The sequence below is a fragment of the Eretmochelys imbricata genome, chromosome 6 (assembly GCF_965152235.1).
Source record: "Eretmochelys imbricata isolate rEreImb1 chromosome 6, rEreImb1.hap1, whole genome shotgun sequence".
NCBI lineage: Eukaryota > Metazoa > Chordata > Testudines > Cheloniidae > Eretmochelys > Eretmochelys imbricata.
Window position 1 is genome coordinate 115,329,927 of NC_135577.1, and position 15,709 is coordinate 115,345,635.

Here is a 15,709-nt window from a genome sequence, read left to right on the forward strand (position 1 = left end):
TTTGTGAGTAAGATCTGACTGGTATATTGACCTGGGTCAGGGGCTTGGTCCTTTGGGATCAGGAGAACCTTTTTTCTTTTAATGGGGTATTGGTTTTCATAATCATTCATCCCCATAAGGAGTGGTGCTGGTGGTGAGACTACGGAACTGGAGTATCTGATGGAATTGCCAGTGAGATAAAACCGAAGTCCTCTCTGTTTGGCTAGTTTGGTATGCCTTAGTAATAAAGGACACCCAGCCTTGGCCTGTAACTGCCCCGCTCTAAACAATTTGTCCTGAATTGATACTCTCAGTAGTGTCCCACCAAAGGCAGCATCATTATACACCTGTATCCAAGTTGGATTATTTTCCAATTAGGAATTGTCTCAGCTTTACAATAAAAGGAATGTCAGGCATGGATAGAAAGAGATAAAAATCATGGGTGATATTAGTGATGAAGGCAAAGTGCTGTAATTTAAACAGATAATGTAAATCCCATAATCTCTCGTTATTTCTCAGTTGTGACCCAGAAGTTTACAAACTCCTTTGTACAGAAGAGGTTATGAACAGCACATTAAAATGAAGTGTATCAGATGTTATCAAGTGAAGTGTTGAAAGATTATCAAATAAGAAAATCTAGGGGAGAGACTGGGATTCAGATGGAAGTGTAAAGGCTAGCAGGACTTGAATCCAGCATCCCCACACTGCCACCAGCTATTACCTGGCTACTCCCTGTAGCCCACAATCCACAGACATTTGATGCCACAGGAAGTTACACCTCAAGGGGTCTGATTGACAATGGTCTTAGCCATCCCTGATTGGCTCCTTGTCCCTATATAAGCCCATGGAGCATCCCAAGAAGTGTTCAGGTAACAGTATGGATCCTTTATGAGCTACCCTACTTCTCTGTTCCTAATCTCCTTGTATTGACCTTGGCTCTGACTTGGATTCTGACTCCTGATTGACCCCTGGAATTACCAACACAGACCCTGAGACCTGGTATTGACTCTCAGCCTGATTCCTGACTCTGTCTCTGACCCTCAGTTTACCTCCTGACTCTGACTCTAGCTTGGCCCTCAGCTTGACTCTTGACATTGATACTGGCTGTGACCCCTGGCTTCAGTTCCAGAATCCTAAACTCCTGCCACTAGTCCTGCGTTCCTTTGCCCAGGATCCTGATGGCTTGCCTGGACCATCCCTAACCTGTGGAGAAGGCTGTCCCTGTTGGACATCAAGGCAGTGGGTTGCCCCCTTCCCAACATGTCCCAAGGGATCCTAGACACAGCTGAATGGGGTGACAGCCCGCAGGAGGAGCTTCCCATATTGCAGACACAAGTGGTCCAGCTCTTGTCTGTGAACCAGACCCTGTAAGTGCAGACCACCCAGCTACTTGATGAAAATGCCATGTTACAGGCCCAACTGACACAGTATGCCACCAAGAACCAGATACTGTGAAAGCAGGCTGCCTGGGTGTGGGATGAGAACACTGTGCTACAGTCATGTGCTGCAACAGCATACCTGGGCCAAAAATCCCCTTCCCAGAGCATTTTAGCAGAGACTACCAAAATTTCAACCAGTGCTGCCTTCTGTTCCTGCTCTGCCCCCAGTTCTTCTCCACTGACCAGGTCAAAGTCTCCTGATGGGAGAGTACTGCAGTGGGCTTCACCCTAGTACAACTATGGAGCCCAACATTGCCAAACTGGGACACCTTCCTCCAGGCCTTCTCCTCTATTTTTGATGACCCCACCACATTGTTTGTTGGAAGGACCCCTGCGAAAACTATGGCCAGAACAGGAACCGACTGGCTCCTCCACCACCCACTTTTGGCAATTCAGCTCCAATAGAATGGAATGAAGCAGCCCAGCTCTACCAATTCAAGGGGAGATTACGTGAAGAGATCCAGCGTGAGCTAGCTCATGTGGAAATCCCAATCCACATAGATGCCTTCATCAGTCTTGTCATAAGCATCGATAACAGGCTGCGCAAGCGAAGAGAAGAGAGGAAGTGCACAGCCAGCCAGTGGCGTATTAACGCCTAGGCCGACAAAATTGCAGGGCAGCAAATTTATAATAGCAGCCAGAGGCTGCTTCCCCTGGCGCCAGTTCGCGGCCTCCGGCCCCGCCCCAACTCCACCCCTTTCCTGCCCCCTCCCTGGCCCTATTGGTCCTCTTCCCCAAATCCCTGCTCCAGCCCCGCCTCCTCTCCTGAGCGCGCCGCATTCCCCCTTCTTCCCCCCTCCTTCACGAACCTGTTTCGCACACAAGCACTGGCAAGGAGAAGCAGGACCTTGCGGCACGCTCAGGGGAAGAGGCAGAGCAGAGGTGAGCTGGGGTGGGGAGCTGCTGCGGGGGAGAGCGGCAATTATTTCAGGGCCTAGGGGCGGCAAAATCATTAATCTGCCACTGCTGCCACCTAGCTGATGTACCCCAGTAGGCTTACATTACTACTAAAACCCATGAAGCAGGAGATGCCATCTTCTCTTAGCACTTGTTTCTATAGCTAGCCACTAAAAGGAATGTAAACTTTGTGTAAAGAATGGCACACTATAAAAATTTAAAATTCATTCTTTTAGCAGTTCTGGTGCTTGTGGTGATACCCACTCTAAGTCATATTTTCATAGCAATAATAAATATATATATATAGGATACATCAGATCATTATAGATTTAGAACAACATGGTGACACAGCTATTTTAAATTTAGGCCTCTCCTTTGGGTACCAATGAGATCTTGTTAGGACCACCTGGATTATAAATACAGAAAGAAAACGTCAGGTTTAAAGTTACCAAGAAAACAAGAAAACAAGCTTCCTAAGAAAACAAGCCTAATTTCCAGTATGATCTATAAAATCTACTAAATGTATTATCTGATATAAGCATTAGAAGAAAACAGCTGAAAATTAAGATCAAGTGACATCTTTTTTATTTCATTTGTTGTGTGACTGGCTAGCCAGTCACACAATTTATTTACAGATATCAAAAAGTAATGTTCATGTCCTTAGGTCGTTACTCCCCACAGGAACATCACTACTCTTCTGCAGAAGAGACGGGCTAAAGATGAGCAGACATCTTATGCTGTTCTGGTTTTAATTCCTCGGTTCTGGTGTTCTGCTCATTTTCATCAGGATGTCTAATTATCCTGTTTAGGATTTAGAGTGAATGGGCTGTAACAAACTTTGAATATGTTGCTTTCTTCCCATCTTCTGCAGCCCAGTTTTGGGGTTTTGTTCCGGGGAAGAGGGGTTCTATTTACAACCAAGAGTTATTTAACCTTACTCGTATGAAGTATGAAATACAGAGCTGCAGTTAAGGGTATTAACTTTAGAAATATTTTGTATGTTCTTTCACAGGTCAGAAGCTTTGCTCAGGTCTCGAGCTGTGTGTATTTGTATTTATTTATCATACTAATGATGAACTCATTAGGCTTTAGGAGATTGAAACATTTTGTTCTGATTTCAACATCTTACAATTTAAAAAAATTTATAAAAGTAGGGGGTTGCACACCTTGTAGCTTCTGTAGGCCAAGCTCATTGCATGCACCAGGGGCTCCTAGCATCCCTCCTTTCCACCCCACAAGCTCCCTATGTATGGCCTCCCATCCCCTTCTGTTTAGGGACTCCCTGCAATCCACTCACATGCCAGAGGCTCTCTGTGTGCCTCCCATCTCTCCCTCCCCCATCATTCTTTCCCCAGAAATTGAGGGGCTCTGTATATCCCCCATTCCTCCATGCTATGATCCCCCATGCTGGCGGCTCGGTGTGCATCCCCTTTTTCCCTCCATGCCAGCCAGGGTCTCTATATGTCCCACCCATGCCAGGGTCCTCATTATTCCTGCATGCCAGGGGCTCCATGTACCCACATTTCCCCATGCTAGGGACTCTGTATGCCTCCTCCATTTCCCCATTTCTCTCTTTTCCCCAAACCAGGAGCTCTGCGTGTACCTCCTTTCCCCACATGTCAAAGGCTCTTTATGCACCGCCATTCTCTTTTTCCTCCTCCATCATGCTTTCCCATCCCCCTGCCCCCATGTTCTCCTTTTTCCTTCCTTCTTTCTTTCTCTGTCAGTATTTTAAAACTGTATTGGGAGGATGAGAAGAGCTAATGTGAGGCATGTTGTTGTGCTGGAAATTGCAGAGCTGGCTGAAGCTTGATACGGGAATACAATATCACAAATAGGCCTAAACTCCAAAATCTTTAAAACTGGAAAAGTTTTAAATAAAATGATGTATTGAAGAAGGCAACAAGTTTTATGAGGTAACCCAAGAGACTTCTTATACTGTGTCCTTTGCAACCTAGGCACTACAAGGATGGGTGTTTGATAATATATTGTAAAAATAAATCTATTTATCAATGTATGCATTCTTTTAACGGAAGTCTCACCATGCAGGGACTCTTGTGCAATTAGTAGAATGCAGCAGTCCCAAGGAATTCCCCTTGTTTAAAATGAGAAAGTTGGTCTTATCTACACTTAAAAGTGATGTCAGCCTAGCTCCATTGGTCAGGGGTATGAAAAACCACACCTCTGATTGAGGGCTTGTCTACACTTAAAACACTGCAGGATGCACTGCACTGCAGTAGCGCTTCAGTGAAGATGCTACCTACACTGATGGGAGAGATTCTCCCATTGACGTAGCTCTGTCTACACAGGGGGGTTAGGTCCGTTTTACTCTCACCCCTGAGAAACATAGCTATCCCAACCTAATTTCCTAGTGTAGACCAGCCTCAGATATAATGGAAGACGGCTTCTGTCAATGTAGCTAACATTATTTAGGGAGTGGAGTTCCTGTACCAGCAGAAAAACTGGAACCCTGTTGGTGTGGACTACGTCTATCCTAGTGGGCTGTCCTGGCATAGCTCTATGGATATAGGCTTACTCTCACTTAGTGCAACTTCCCCTCTTAATGTATACTTAAATCTCTTTTTGAGCCTGGAATATGACATGCATCTCAGGCTGCACTAAATTTAGACCACATTGTTGGAAAGGGTTTTAAAGATTTAGAAGAAAGACCGTATGATTTTAAAACAGCACAGGAATGTAGAAAAGTTAAATAGAGCAGCCTTTGGGCTGGAATTTATTGAAATTCCACATAACATACAAATGAAAACAAATAACATAACAGTAATATTATGTACATACTAATGTACATAAAAGTGCATTAAAATAAACTAAAATACCTCAGATTTTCTTTCATATAATATAAGCCATGTAGTAATGAATACACAGTGTTGTCAACTCTTGCCTTTTTGTCATGAGTCTTGTGATATTTGATGCTTTTTATTAAAGCTCCATTTTCTAGAGCTATGTAATTACCTGAAAATTTCTGATTTCATTAAAAGATACAAGTTTCTAGCCCTCGTGGTTGTGAAGAAAAGCTTGCAAATGTGACCTGAGTGCACCCTAAAGGCTCAAAACCCAGAAGGCAATTAAAAGAGAACCCAACCTTTATTTTTTTAATATTTATTAAATCTCATGATTCTTAAATCAATCCCATGATTTTGCCCTTAGTCATGGGTTTCGAATGCTCTGAGACTGTAATACTGAATACACATCCTATAACACAATTAATATAGCTATGAGGGCTCCAGGCACCCATGGTCAGCCCTTGAAGGGAAAAAATATCTTGTGGTGTTCTTGAGCAAACTACTTGGGAGTTAGATCCCTAGGCACTTGTGAAAATCCCAGTAGTCACCTGTCTGTGTGTTTTGGTGCCTAAACAGCATTAAAAATCTGGCCCTTAGCTTTCAAGGGTCACTTTCACTTAGACTTAGGTTTTTAAGTACCTAAGACAAGTTTAGAATATGAGACTTAGGTTCTTTAGTAACTTAGGCACTTTTGAAAATTTCCCCCCTATTCTCCAACTGCAAGACATTAGTGACTTAAATAACAGAACGCCACTAGCGATCACCTTCAGCCCCCAACTAAAACCTCTCCAACGTATCATCAAGGATCTACAACCTATCCTGAAGGACGACTCATCACTCTCACAGATCTTGGGAGACAGGCCAGTCCTTGCTTACAGACAGCCCCCCAACCTGAAGCAAATACTCACCAGCAACCACACACCACACAACAGAACCACTAACCCAGGAACCTATCCTTGCAACAAAGCCTGTTGCCAACTGTGTCCACATATCTATTCTGGGGACACCATCATAGGGCCTAATCACATCAGCCACACAATCAGAGGCTCATTCACCTGCACATCTACTAATGCGATATATGCCATCATGTGCCAGCAATGCCCCTCTGCCATGTACATTGGTCAAACTGGACAGTCTCTACGTAAAAGAATAAATGGACACAAATCAGACGTCAAGAATTATAACATTCAAAAACCGGTCGGAGAACACTTCAATCTCTTCGGTCACTCGATTACAGATCTAAAAGTTGCAATTCTTCAACAAAAAAACTTCAAAAACGGACTCCAACCAGAGACTGCTGAACTGGAATTAATTTGCAAACTGGATACAATTAACTTAGGCTTGAATAAAGACTGGGAGTGGATGGGTCATTACACAAAGTAAAACTATTTCCCCATGTTTATTCAATCCTCCCCCCCCCCCCCCCGTCCCACTGTTCCTCAGACGTTCTTGTGAACTGCTGGAAATGGCCCACCTTGATTATCACTACAAAAGGTCCGTTCCCCCCCACCACCCCGTGTCGTCCCCCCCCCCCTTGCTGGTAATAGCTAACCTTAAGTGATCACTCTCATTACAGGTTTCCACACCCTCAGTAGGTAAAACAATCACATCACCTTCATGCTCTCCTTGTGCCCTGGCTAGGATCTCACTCTGATTAGACAGAGTTGCTACACCCTTTTCCAACAACACACTAGCAACAGGCAAAATACAAGCACCAGAAATGTCTGGTCTCTGGGATTTTACATAGACACTAACTAGATGCGACCTAGTTACAGTGCCATTCTCCCGAGCAGACACAAACTTAGGACCCTTCCCTTCCTGGGCTTTAGCTGAATCCAGAACCAACTCTGAGACAACTGCACTATTTTCAACCATCACAGGCTGAAAGGGCCCTTCTGTCTGCTCCACAGACAAAGAAGAGCTGGACACACTTTCTCCTTTACCAAGCACCTTGCCACTCCCAACAGATAACCTGCCCTGCCTGTGTCTCCCCACACTCAGCTGGGGTCTCAGCTCCCACTGTGCGCAGCGCTGCCCTTGCTGTCCCAGTGGGGGTAGGCAGCAAGCTCGCTGCTTTCCTCACTGCATCAGAGCCAGCGTGAGCCCCCTCTCCACCGATTGGTTCCCTGGATTCAAATTCAAACCCTTGGCAGTTACAGGAGCAAGGCCTGGATCCTGTCACAAAGAGACACAGTCACCCCACAACAGGGTCTCGCAGCTGGTATCCTGGAGAACCCCAAGGACCAGCCAGCCCGACCCCTCCTGGGTCTGCACAGGGATCTGGGCCATAGGCAGGGCGAGGGGCTTCATCCCTGGGACCCTCACCCAGCTCACACACCCCTCAGCATCTGAGGCTGCACCACCCAGGGCCTGACAACAGTTCTCTCTGTCCCAGGATCTCGCCACCCCAGGAATGTCTCCCCATTGACCATCACCCTCCGCTCCCACTGGAGGTCCGAGGGGCCTGACCCCAGGAAACTCCACACAGACATATATGTTGGGGTCAGGAATGGGAGCCTGTCCACCTCCCCACCCATCTGGCTGACGGAGTCTATGGCCTTGGGACCCAGCAAGGGAGCTAGACACCGGGGCTTTTCCGCAGGGTCCCCCTGGTTCAAATCTTCAGCCTGCTCAAAGGCAGTGAGGTGGGCATCCACATCGCCCCCCACCTTAACCAGGGGCAGCAATTTGGTCTCGAGGTTCCCTGCGGAACTGGCACCCCGGGGTCTATCCCCACTCACCTCTGGGAGGTCCCCAATGCCTCTCCGCTCCACCACCACCAGTTCATGCTGCTGCTGCTTCTGCAGCTCTTTCTTGGACTCTCGCTGTCTCTCACAGTCCTCTTGCTCTCTCAGACTCAGCTCCAATCCCATCCATCTCCGATCCCCCGATGGGGAACCCAATCATGAAGACCCTCGTCTGGTCGGGGACAGGAGTCTTGGTGATGCCTGGCTACCACTCCAGCTGCTCCCAGATCCTGCTATAGCCCCATTTGGGGTCAGGAATCTGTTCCTTAGAGCGGTCATCCTCCTCCAGCTGCACGATTAGCTGTGCTTTGGTGAACTTTCCAATGCTCAACCCTTCCTTTCTGCACAGGGTTACAATGTCCTTCTTAAGGAGACGGTGACAGGCCATCACTCCGCTCTTCCCAAGTTGTTGTGGACTCACAGGCCTGTGTGCTCTCAGCTCCCCACGGTTTCCAGGGAGCACCCCTAGTGTGCCTGCCCTTCTCGAGGTCACCACCTCTTTGCCAGGGTCGAGCTGCAGACTCCTCCGCCCCTGGGACCGCTTGCTGCAATCCACCCTGTTGTGTATGGTAACACCCATTGTTTCATGTTCTCTATGTATATAAATCTCCCCTCTGTATTTTCCACTGAATGCATCCGATGAAGTGAGCTATAGCTCACGAAAGCTTATGCTCAAATAAATTTGTTAGTCTCTAAAGTGCCACAAGTCCTCCTTTTCTTTTTGTGGATACAGACTAACATGGCTGCTACTCTGAAACCTGTAATTAATTAAGATGAGCTATTATCAGCAGGAGAAAAAAACTTTTGTAGTGATAATCAGGATAGCCCATTTAGACAGTTGACAAGAAGGTGTGAGGATACTTATCTCACACCTTCTTGTCAACTGTCTAAATGGGCCATCTTGATTATCACTACAAAAGTTTTTTTTCTCCTGCTGATAATAGCTCATCTTAATTAATTAACCTCTTACAGTTTGTATGGCAGCTTCCACCTTCTCTGTATGTGTATATCTATATATCTTCTTACTATATGTTCCATTCTATGCATCCGATGAAGTGAGCTGTAGTGCACGAAAGCTTATGCTCTAATAAATGTGTTAGTCTCTAAGGTGCCAGAAGTACTCCTGTTCTTTTTGTGGATACAGCCTAACATGGCTGCTACTCTGAAACCAATCAGACTATAGTTCTTGAGAAAGCTGGGAAAAACTGAAAAACTAAAATAAGGTGGAAAACGTGGGGACCTGACCAAGACATGGATGCAGAAATAATAAAGATCAAACTGCCAAATCTTTAGCTGCAGTAGTAGAGAGACATAATAATGTCCTTAATCATCTGTTTGTGTCTTTCTTTTGCAGGGTGGGAATAATGCAGGCCACACTGTTGTTGTTGATGGGAAGGAATATGATTTTCACCTCTTTCCTAGTGGCATAATTAATCCAAAGGCAATTTCTTTCATTGGTAAGATAAACATCTTGTCCTGTTCAAAAGTTAATGTTGCATGGAAGGCAATCATAATCAGGGTTTTATAAAACAAATAAACAAAAACATGAAAGGTTGTGAGTAAGGATTCTTTTGGCTTCAGCTGTTTTATTTTTATTACTACAGTTGTAAGATTATTTGCCACATTTCACACCGTTATTTCTTATTCAATGTCATGTTAATATCCATTATTAGAGAAACCGTGAAAATATAAATCTTCCTTTCTGTATCCTTGCTTTTTTAATGATATTTGGGAGTTCAGCTCTTGTCTTCCAGATGTGCATGTTCAAAATTGCATATGCATATACATTTGCCTGCACTTTGCAGATGCGAACACCTGTACATACACTAACCGATCCTTTTACTTTTCTCTAGCCTCTCCTCTTTTCCCAAATTTCAGAAATGGGTCCCAAGATTCAGTGCTTTACTTGGCAGAATATCTTCCAGGCAGTCTTTTGCCATCCATACTTCTTGAAATGTGTGCTCTTCTGGGCTGATGTCACATCGCAATGTTATGATTTTTGTGTTACAACATCATGATATAAGTGTCATTGCAACACTGCATTCATTGGGTTTGTCGAACATGGTAGCTGGAATGCAAACCAGAAGCTGGATTTCTAAGAATGTATCTAGCTCCATTTCCTACATACTGACTATCGTTAGCATGAACTGCATTTCATGAATAATTTTTCAACAGGATATTTACTATAGCTGAACTAAACTAATGGGCCGTTTGAAAAAAAATAGAGGCCAATGGTCAGATTTTAAAAGAAGTTAGTGCTTGAGCCTACCCAAGTGGTAACTCTGTACTTGTTTGCAAATTGGTTGTTTTACATGAACAGCCTGGGTTTTCTTGGCACAATTTATGCATCTGAGTTTGACTATTTGGTCCTAGCAAATAAACAAAGATTTGAATGGTTTGTATCTTGCTTATTGTCCCTAATTATACCACTTGTCAGCAACATAGATATTACAGGGAATATGCAAGACATGACAAATGTAATTAAAGCTTTTAGAAAAAGTAGATGTCACAGTACACTCCTTATATGAAGTATACCTTACTCTGAGATTTTACAATGTTGTACTAATCAAAATAGCTGCAATTTTCCTTTAACATTACACCAAAAGCAACACTAACATACTGTTATAAGTACTCTAAAGGTTGGCCTGAGTCAGATTACTTAGGGTTGGTCTACACCGGGAATTTACATCAGCGTAGCTAGGTCGCTCAGGGGTGTGAAAAATCCACACACCTGAACGACGTAGTTAAGCCAACCTAACCCCCAATGTAGACATCAAGTCAACAGAAGAATTCTGCCATTGACCTAGCTACTGCTTCTCATGGAGGTGGATTAGCTAGGCTGATGGGAGAATCCCTCCTGTTGACAAAGGTAGTGCCTGCACTTGAAATGCTACAGCAGCACAGCCTTAGATCCAATCCCAGATTTTAAATCTTTTCCCGTTCCAAATTTTGGAGGTGCTCAGATTTGTGGTACTGGTTCCAGCCCATCTCTAGTTTCCATACTAAAATATACTAAGTAAAACTTCTGTTTTTCTGGAGACAAATATGGTTGGTTCTGTTTCCAGTTAGTATGGAAAATAACTAATAACCAATCTAGATTTATGCAGAGAAGCAGGTACTGCATGTATTTCTGGTGCTTCCAGGAAGAAGCAAGTAGCAGCTGTTTCCAGCCCACCATGTCTCTAATCCTTCCTCATCTCCAGTACACACTGTATTGTTTATGGAACTTAATTTCCAGTTTTAAAGGAAAAAAACATTTCTCATGTATCACAGTAGCTATTTTGAGCTCAGTGTAAAGATATAAGAACATAAGAGTGGCCATATTGGGTCAGACCAAAGGTCTGTTTAGGCCAGTATCCTGTCTTCCAACAGTGGCCAATGCCAGGTGCCCCAAAGGGAATGAACAGAACAGGTAATCATCAAGTGATCCATCCCCTGTCGCCCAGTCCCAAATGCATTTGATAGATGAAGACTTAAATAATATCAGCCATATATGTCCCTGGTGTAAGTCCATTGACTTCTTTGAGCTTACACCAATGTGGAATTGAGGTCCAAAAGCCATTTCAATCAAAAGACTCCATTGACTTCAGTTGGCTTTGAATCAGACCCCAAATTCAGATCTGATGTAAGCAGGTACAATTCTATTGACTTTAGTAGACTTAGCACCTGTTATACCAAATGTGAATTTGGCTCCAAAGGTTCTTAAAACCAATTAATGATGAGCACAGGGTAATCTTCAGTCCTAGGGAAGTTTTAATGAGATTTTTTCAGTACAAAATATGATGTTTACATGAGTCATTTTAAAGGATGGATATTCTATCTCCTGCTTTTTAAAATAAATCTTTTGTGTTTTCCCAAAGGTAATGGGGTGGTTATACATTTACCAGGCTTGTTTGAAGAAGCTGAAAAAAATGAAAAGAAAGGTTTGTGTCAACTAATCTTGTAAATATTTTTTTTTATAATGGTAGGTAAATCAAAGTACATTTCAGACCCAGATTTTGACCACTTGCCATAAATATTCTGTATAGCAATTTTCCAATTTAAAATAATTTAGAGAGCAATCCTGACAATATACAGGGTGTAAGTGTCTTATGGACAAATTTTAAAGAACAGTCTCTGAATTCTATGGGGGCAGTTATTTGCTGCAACAAAAGATAAGGTGAAATCCTGGTTCCACTGAAGTCAGTGGCAAAAATCCCATTGACTTCAATAGGCCCAGGATTTCTGTGTCCTAGCTTCTGTGCAGAAATGTTTTTAATTGCAAATTCTATGCTTTGGTGGGAACAAATTGTGGGTACAATTTTTAAAAATTTAGTTAAAGCTTTTTTTCATAGACAGGCAGCATTTTGGAAAAAAAATTAAAGTATCATCATTAGCAACACAGTTAATAGCTTTTGACTTAATTTATAACAAAAATTGAATGTGTGCTACAGTATAATGGGATTATGAAGAATACCTGATACCTTTATCCATACCAAAATCAGAAAGTATTGTCCAGTTGAAAACAGTTGATTGATGTGTTAACCAAGGTGACTTCTACTCCATTTAAAATAAACTGTACATCTGGATTTGCAACACATTTAACAAGAAAGAGAATTAGAGGAAAGATACAGTAAAACTAAAAGTAAATGCCCAAGTCTGACAACCTCAGTAGAATATAAATCTTAAGTCTTTAATGTATATCTTCTGACAGGTTTAAAGGATTGGGAGAAAAGACTCATCATATCAGATAGAGCACACATTGGTAAGTATTTATCAAAGTGAAGATTAAAGCATAGAAAGGACTGATAGGAAACGCAAATGATAGGCCCAGCATATGCATTCAAAACTGCTATTTTACCTTGAAAAGGAATCCTGTATTTGTATCTAATATTGTTTCTTCCCATGCTGTAGAGAATGAATAAACTTTACCAGTAAGATATTAATAGAATTTATAGTTCCTAATATGTAGTTCTGCGTATTGTTTTCATAATATTCTGTAATACTTCATGTGAGAACAGTGCACATTCAACAATCGCAAAGGCTTTTGGACTTAGCATTTAAATTGTAGATACCAGTGTGTTTTGTTTTGTTTTTAAGATGTTTTTCTCCTTCGGTGTCTCATCCTGTTCCTGTGGTTTTCCTTTGCTGTGCAGTGTTTGACTTTCACCAGGCAGTTGATGGACTTCAAGAAGTACAGCGTCAAGCACAAGAGGGAAAAAAGTAATTATATATCAACACCTTTAACACACACACACACCCCTCCTGCCCTGGGGGTTCTTAGCTGAGTTGAGCCAGATCCAAGGATTGAGGCCTTTTCTGCACACAGTGCATAGTAGCAATTATTATGCATGTGTACTGAAGCAGGAAAACTTCAATATCTGTAATAATAAAAAGTTAGAGCTTTATTCATAAAATATTCGTCTCCATTTTGGAACACTTCCCTAATATGTAGTATAATGAAAAGTTTTGATAAAATTCAGTAGCATAAAACATATTTTTATACACACGTTTAGACACACTTTTTTCTTTATTTAATTAGTATTGGTACGACAAAGAAAGGAATTGGACCAACGTATTCTTCCAAAGCTGCACGAACAGGCCTTCGTATTTGTGACCTCCTTTCAGACTTTGATGAATTTTCTTCAAGGTACAATTATTAATACTTCTAAAATAGTCCATCGAGGAATGGTACGTTTTGGATGACAAGTTGGCTTTATAAGGGGACATTTTTAAACTAGAGTGTATGAGTTTGTGTGCAAATCCTTTAAATAAAAAAAATTAAGGAAGTAGGTGCAGGGGAAACTTTAGTAAATATTTATTGTGTGTGTGCACAGCTTCCAGTCACTTTAAATGACCAGGGCATGGATAAACGTTGTTTATACTCGTATGTGAGTCATATGTATTTTCACTGGAGAACCTTTACTATACTTATTTTATGATACAAACTGAATAGTTGCCAAAGATTTTTAAAACAGAAACTACTGCAAGTTCTGCATATACAAGTTTTTGGTATTTTGCAGGTTCAAGAATCTGGCACACCAATACAAGTCAATGTTTCCCACTTTGGAAATAGACACAGAAGGGCAACTGAAAAAACTAAAGGTAAAGATTTAATATTGGGGAAGATTCATATAGTCATAGATTCTAAAGCCAGAAAGGAACACTGTGTTCATATATAAAGATGTAAAAAGAACCAAGGTAGAAAAATGTTAAAATCTAAATCCAGCTGAAAATGTCTCTGAATTATTTCTTATAAAAACTGTAAAACTACAAAAATTGTATAAGAAATTAAAGCATATTGAGGAAATACATACATACATACATACATCATCATACAACTGATGAATCACAGTAAAATATATATTTTATAATAGAATGCTCTCAGATAAGGAATATTAAAAATAAGTCCTAATAAAAAGAGATGTTCAAAACATAGTTATTATTCTAATGTAATGTGTATCAAGATAAATTGATCATGCTTTATTAAAGAGATCTGTGCAATACAGACTTGCGGTCACTTTTCTTATCCTTCTGCCCGTGACTGAATTCTAGGCTATCTAAGAGACTTCCAGGCCTATTGCAGAACTAGTTTTAGCAATTAGTTGTTGCACAGAGCATTTCTGTCTCATCCATATATTAGTATGGCTAGATTATGTTCTGTTTAAAATATGATGTAGCTGTGCATCATTGCTGCTGAGGTACGCAATATAGAAATGGTATACAACATTCTAACAGTAATCGTCTTTTTGGGTGTGTGAGTGATTAGGCACAGTTTTGTTATGGCATGATAACGAATTGTTTTGTTTTCCAGGTAAAATGTAGTTTTGAGGCTGGCATGTTAGAGTCATTTGTGAGTTTTTACAGCTGACCATATTGTTCATTGCTCCAGCCATTCTGGTAGCATTGTTTGGTGAAATGTACATTTATATTGAAACTTTCAGGGATACGCTGAAAAAATAAGACCAATGGTCCGAGATGGTGTTTATTTTATGTATGAAGCTCTTCACGGCTCCCCAAAGAAAATTCTTATTGAAGGTGCCAATGCAGCACTACTTGACATTGACTTTGGTAAGTAACCCTGTAAAGTACATTTAACTCCTGAGAGATGGCTTGTTTTCATTTGTCTTTGCATCAGCTTTGCTAACAGTAGGAAATCAGAAAAAAAAATCCTCTTATTATATCATTTGGGGATTATTGGGAGAATGGCCAGAACATTATTTCACTTTTCATAATTCTGAACTAAACATTACTGTTCAGGCAAATAGCAGCAGTGCACAAATGCAGTGGCTGATGATTTTACAAGATATGCTAAAGGAGGTGGCTTTGCCTCTGTGGGCCCTTACGCCAAATTCTATTATCCTAAATCCAACCAAAGTGAAAGCTTTATCAGTTTCAATATATGTATACTAGCCTGGTGGATAGGGGGAAGTGGTAGATGTGGTATATCTTGACTTTAGTAAGGCTTTTGATACTGTCTCACGTGACTTTCTCATAAACAAACTAGGGAAATACAGCCTAGGTGGAGCTACTATAAGGTGGGTGCATAACTGGTTGGAAAACCCTTCCCAGATAGTAGTTATCAGTGCTTCACAGTCAAGCTGGAAGAGCATATCAGGTGGGGTCCTGCAGGGATCGGTCTTGGGTCCAGTTCTGTTCAATGTCTTCATCAATGATATAGATAATAGCATAGAGAGTACACTTTTAAAGTTTTTGGATGATACCAAGTAGGGAGGGGTTGTAAGTGCTTTGGAGGGTAGGATTACAATTCAAAATGGTCTGGTCAAACTGTAGAAATGGTTTGAAGTAAAGAGGATAAAATTCAATAAGGACAAATGTAAAGTACTCCACTAAAGAAGGAACA

The 15,709-nt window shown here is 41.8% G+C and overlaps 1 protein-coding gene across 1 annotated transcript in view; it reads left to right on the forward strand.

Moving 5' to 3' along the window:
* ADSS1 (adenylosuccinate synthase 1) overlaps window positions 1-15,709 on the forward strand; it is a 39,890-nt gene that overhangs the window by 9,143 nt on the left and 15,038 nt on the right. Inside the window, exons 2-8 of the mRNA XM_077819468.1 lie at window positions 9,221-9,323; window positions 11,727-11,789; window positions 12,560-12,610; window positions 13,002-13,068; window positions 13,388-13,495; window positions 13,869-13,950; window positions 14,790-14,916. Coding sequence (XP_077675594.1) covers window positions 9,221-9,323; window positions 11,727-11,789; window positions 12,560-12,610; window positions 13,002-13,068; window positions 13,388-13,495; window positions 13,869-13,950; window positions 14,790-14,916 — 601 coding nt within the window. The remainder of the gene's footprint in view (window positions 1-9,220; window positions 9,324-11,726; window positions 11,790-12,559; window positions 12,611-13,001; window positions 13,069-13,387; window positions 13,496-13,868; window positions 13,951-14,789; window positions 14,917-15,709) is intronic.